A 5,600-nucleotide genomic window follows, 5' to 3' on the forward strand; every position below is an offset into this window, starting at 1 on the left:
GACGATATTTATACAATATTTAGACGATATTTATACAATATTTAGACAATATTTATACAATATTTAGATGCTATTTATACAATATTTAGATGCTATTTATACAATATTTAGACAATATTTATCAATATTTAGACGATACTTATACAATATTTAGACGATATTTATACAATATTTAGACAATACTTATACAATATTCAGATAATATTTAGACGATATTTATACAATATTTATAAATATTGTTAAATTATTATTTTATACATGAATGTTTGTGTTCAGTCCCTGAGACGACTTCTGTTGTGACTTGGAGCTATAGAAATAAATTGAACTGAACTGAATTGAAATGACAATAGGCAGAGCTGGAGCAGTTTTCTTGCAATAATTATAATTTATCACTAACTGTGGTCAGACCTGGACATGCAGGTCTTTAGCCGAAGATGTTTTATTTTCCTTTGTTCAGGTGTCACAGTGCAGATCAAGAATTACAGAAGCTAAATTGAGAACGGTTCAAAATGAATTCCAGATGTGCTTGAAACTTTACCTGGAAGAAATATTTGTTGCACAGATTAAGTGAACACATGTTTAAAATTCAAGAGAGGAAGCTGCAAGGCGCTGCACCTTTTAACTGTTTTGAAAGGTGCTGTCTAATTTAGGAAGACTATGATGATGATTCTTCTTCTTTATTCTTGTAATTGCTTGTTGTTGTTTTGACATGTTGCTCTGTCTAAATGTCTCTGAGTTTTCTGGGAGGATCGTCTGGGGGTTTCAAGATGGAAGAGAAGAGATCTGTGATGCATTTAAAGTGCCTGAAAACAAGATCATTAGATGCACTTACTAAAAAATGACTTTAAAATGTTTGCAACATGTTTGTTTTTGGCATCACACGATAGAAAACTTGTGCTATATATCAGATATACTGGATGCATTACCTAACCCTACTACAGTATGTAGCTTCTCTTTTGGATACATCGTGTTTTAGAAAGTTTATGAAAGTGAAGCTTGATTTTTGAGTTCCAACTTTGAGAAGCATTCTCCAAAAGGCTCATAATTATTTCCCAGTTTTAGTTTTTCTCCTTTTTGCCCTTCATGACTGTAGCACAAGCATTGCCAAGTCTCCACTTCTCTCGTCATCAGACTCATTCACCCACATCTGAACATGTGTGTGATGTCGAAACACTCTCCTGGTCCAGTTTAGATCATTTAGATCCATCCATCTGTCCAAAGGAGGAAAAGAAGCCTCCTCTTCATGCTCTTCTAGGAGGACTCCAAGGCACTCCCAGCCAAGAGGCACAGTGTCCCCAATGTGTCCTGGGTCACTTACTCAGTCTTTGGTTTCAAAATCCCAACATTGTTGTAGGAGGAAAAGGTGTGCAGCTCCTGCAGGTAATGGCTGTTTCACTTTGGGACAAATTGCGATCGCTGATTGGTCATTTGCTGAAGAACCTGCTGAACTGATTGACAGATGGCGGGATGGCATCATGTCAATTGGAGAACACCCACTTACCCCCCTTTTTAAAGAGGAACAGCCACCCTAGTCTGCTTTTTCAATGGAACTGCCCCCTATGTCCATGTAATGTTGAGAAGGTGTGTCAGCCATAACAGCCCAGGAACATCCAGAGCTTTGAGGAGCTCAGGTTGGATCTCTTCATCTCCTGAGCCCTGCCACCACAAAACTTTTAATCACCTCATTAACTTCAGCCTCGGTTATAGATGGATCAACCCTCAAGTCCTCTGACTCCGCTTCCTCCATGGAAGACGTGTTTGTGGGATTGTGAAGGTATGAAAAGTATTCCTTCTGCCGCTCAACGACATCACTGGTTGAGGTCCACAACACCCCAGCTCCACTAGACACAGTGTTGGTAAAGAGCTGCTTTCCCTTCCTCAGCTGCATGATGGTTTGCCAGAATCTTTTCAGAGCGGATTGAGAGTCTCTGTCCAAGGTCTCACCAAAGTCCTTCCACATCTGAGCGTTTGCCACAGCAACAGCCAGGACTGCTGCCCACGTGGTTCACCTATACCCCTCAGCTGCCTCTGGAGTCCAGCCAGCCAGCAACACCCAATAAGACTCGTCCTTCAGCTTGACAGCCTCCCTGACCCGGGAGTTTGAGGATGGCCACCGCAAGAAGCACCGACAACCTCGTGGCCACATCTCAACACAGCCGCTTTGCCAATGAAGACACAGAACATGACCCGCTTAGACTCATTGTCCCGCTCAGTTCTGTTCGGGGCGCCCCGCTTGTGTAATAGTAGAGGAACCACTGGAGTTCTGGGTGTTTGCAACCAGCGCGTCATGCACCCGCATTTTGAATGACCAGTTTTTGAAACTGGTGGCCTGTTTTTATGTGCACAGCTTCCATGCTGTACTGCTTCTGTATTCACATTATTTTGTTGCCCACCTCATGCCCACGTTGGCAGCCGCCCTAACGTTAACGATTAACTACAGGCACACGCTTTAGAAATTAAAATATGTACATTTGGACCATCACTAATAACAACAGTTGCAACATTTTAACTCCGTTTTGTTGGGGACTTTCAAAGGGGTTAATCTTTTACTGAAAGGTGCGTGCTGGACATGTGCAGTGCCTTATGACAGGGCAGGGACAAACGATACGTGGCAGTATCAGGAGAGGTGTTAGTGTTGACCATGGTGAGGGGGTAGGACTGCATCTAAACAACAACAAAACTAGCTAGAAAAGACTTGTCTAAAGAGTATAAAGAGCGTAGCAGCATTATGATTTCCCTCCCATTGAAGCTTTTCCAAAGTAGCTGCAACTCAGTTTGATCGTCTTCTTCTCACTTCTGTTATTTTCCTCCTTGTCTTTCTACATGATGTTTGTTTTTCTGCACCTTCTGTTAGACTTTGTAAAGGTCTGAACATCCATTGTCTTGTCTGTAGTGGGACGTCGGCAGTTTGCCCATCATGAATGGGCCCAAAAGGCGGCCTACCTGCTGGGCTGCACCCTGGAGGAACTGTCCTCGCTAATCTTTAAGCATCAGGCCAGAGGACTGCAGCCCACCACCTCATTCAGAGGGGGGGCAGATGATGCTGGTCAAGGAGACAGCTCAGGTAAAAACCTAGACTGCAGAGTCTTGAGTCATCTTTAAAGCTCCCTTTGTTTTTGTCTTTTTTATTGGCTGTGAAAGAGTAAAGACCTGGTTGTTGTTTGTGTCAGGCTCTAAGTTCACAGCTCTGGAGTGTTTGGAGGCCATGGCATCAGGACTGTACTCGGAGCTCTTCACCGTGGTCATCTCCCTTATCAACAGGTAACGTCTCCCCATTAGCACTGTAGATACACTGAGGCTGAACATTAAAAAATCATGCAGATTAATTTCACTGCCTTCTCCCTGAATGAGTGCGTTTGGAGAAAAGAAATCCAACATCCCTGCGCATTTCAAACCTAACTAGATTCTCAGAAGAGGCTGGTCCATCCTAAAGACACCCCCCCCCCCCCCCCCCAAACCCCACCTGAGCTGCGTGGTGTCTGCACTTCAGACCATTCTGCTTGAATGAATCATCTCCTCCACAGAAGCATGGCTCACTACAGGCAGCCAGCACGTAGCATGAAACTCAGCTGTGCAGCCATCTCACTTCTTCTTCTGCTAAAAGTCAAGGAGTCAACTTTTTCATTGAGTTTATTAAATTATGCAACATGTTTGTTTAAATGTTTGTGTTGAGAAAGTTTGAGGTTTAGTTCCTGTTCTGGACAGAATTACGTTCACTGTGAGCCCTGAAAGACCCTCGGGCTGCTGCTGCTTCTGCTGGTGGTTAGTGGCAGTTAAAAAACAACTTTAGGTTAAATTACTGCCACAAACTGAGGAGGAGTCTCCGTCAGGACAGCTTACGCCACACTGCAGTAAAGTGGTGCGAGTACTGTAGTATCACAACACGTTGATGAGTACAAGTATGAAAACTCGTACTCTAAACTGATCTGCACATGTGCACTCCCATCAACGACTCACTGACTGTTGGAGTGAGCCCAGTTCAAGATGGCTGCCACAGCCCAGATCAAGATGGCTGCCACAGCCCAGTTTGTAAGTAAGTCTGTGAACACTGGTCCAGATAGCCCCCCCAGCCATAGTTTACGATAAGTGATGGTGCACTGTTTATCAGCCGGCCTCGGTGGAGCTCTGACCCAGGTCTACAGATGTCTTTGGGGAAGGGAACGGGTAGTGGGAGCAGAGCATCTTGTTCACATAACATCCAGGAGAATTTGAGATAGTCAGCCTTCCAAGACCGACACAGGGGATCCAGATTCAGATAAAAGCAGTTGTTTTGGGTCAGTCTGACTCTGTTGATGTCCGTCTGCCTTTACAGTCCACTGGTAAATCTCAAAGGCGACTCCAAACAGCCAAATTTGTGGTCAGTTCTGCCGAGCTTAGAACTTCTCCAAGGACGATTTCTTCCTGCCAGCGAGATTCAAGTAGCCTGCGGTTCTCAGCAAGAATCACATCCAGCTTACAGCTCAGCTCAAACAGCATCTGAGTCTGAGTGTTCACAGCACGGCACATTCCCTCACACAGGCCGGGCAGCTTCACGATGTCCTGAACAGCTGCTGACGTTTATCAAATTTGTCGATATGACCACCAACTCCAAAAAGTAGAAATCCTGTTATCATAAATCCAATTATGTACGCGTCTTTTACATCCCGACCGACAATATGGACAGACACATGATCTTCCACTGCCCCCAGGAATCCATCGTGCATCTGGCTCCAAGTGTCCCATTGGGGCAGGAGGGCTCTCCTTCGCTCTGTCTTCTCGTAGAGAAAGTTTGATCAATTGCATTGAGAGACCAGCTGACCAGATCCATAATTTACAATTGGGAAGATATGCAAAGAGAGGCTCCAAAAGGTTCACGGGGCAAAGAGCAGAGCAGGGGAAGGAGTGGGAGGAAATGCGTTTAAAATTGTAGCATGAAAGGAGGCAGGAGACAAGTTTCTTTAAGGAAGCTTTATCTGTCCTTAATGTTTTCCTCCATTTCATCCAGATGTTATTACATTTTTCCAGTTTCCCCTGATTTTCTCCTGTTTTCGAGACATTTCTGTTCTTTTTTCTTCATGTTCTGTTTTTTCCATGATTTCTTCATGTGCTCCTCGTGTTTTGTCAGGGCTCTAAAGTCCAGTCAGCACTCTCTGTGCTCGCTGCTGATTGTGGACACGCCGGGTTTCCAGAACCCGCGGCAGGCTCAGCAACAACGAGCGGCTACGTTTGAGGAGCTGTGCCATAACTACACCCAGGAGAGGCTGCAGACGCTGTTCCATGAACGCACCTTTGTCCGGGAGCTGGAGCGATACAAGGAGGTGCACGAACACACTTGGTGTTACAAATTTTTATTCAATTTCAATTCAGTTTATTTCTAAAGCTCCAAGTCACAACAGAAGTCGTCTCAGGGTCTGAACAGAAACATTCATCTATAAAATAATAATTGAACAGAAACATTCATCTATAAAATAATAATTTAACAGAAACATTCATCTATAAAATAATAATTGAACAGAAACATTAATCTATAAAATAATAATTGAACAGAAACATTTATCTATAAAATAATAATTGAACAGAAACATTCATCTATAAAATAATAATTGAACAGAAACATTCAT

At 43.6% G+C, this 5,600-nt stretch overlaps 1 protein-coding gene across 1 annotated transcript in view; it reads left to right on the forward strand.

Moving 5' to 3' along the window:
- The window catches only part of myo18ab (myosin XVIIIAb), a gene marked incomplete at its 3' end in the record, with an annotated part of 65,905 nt that overhangs the window by 32,218 nt on the left and 28,087 nt on the right, over nucleotides 1-5,600 (forward strand). The window contains 3 exon segments of the mRNA XM_037677746.1: nucleotides 2,894-3,064; nucleotides 3,171-3,261; nucleotides 5,105-5,297. Of these exon segments, the coding sequence (XP_037533674.1) occupies nucleotides 2,894-3,064; nucleotides 3,171-3,261; nucleotides 5,105-5,297 (455 nt within the window).

The sequence above is a fragment of the Nematolebias whitei genome, chromosome 6, assembly GCF_014905685.2.
Source record: "Nematolebias whitei isolate Nwh7 chromosome 6, NemWhi1, whole genome shotgun sequence".
Classification (NCBI taxonomy): Eukaryota; Metazoa; Chordata; class Actinopteri; order Cyprinodontiformes; family Rivulidae; genus Nematolebias; species Nematolebias whitei.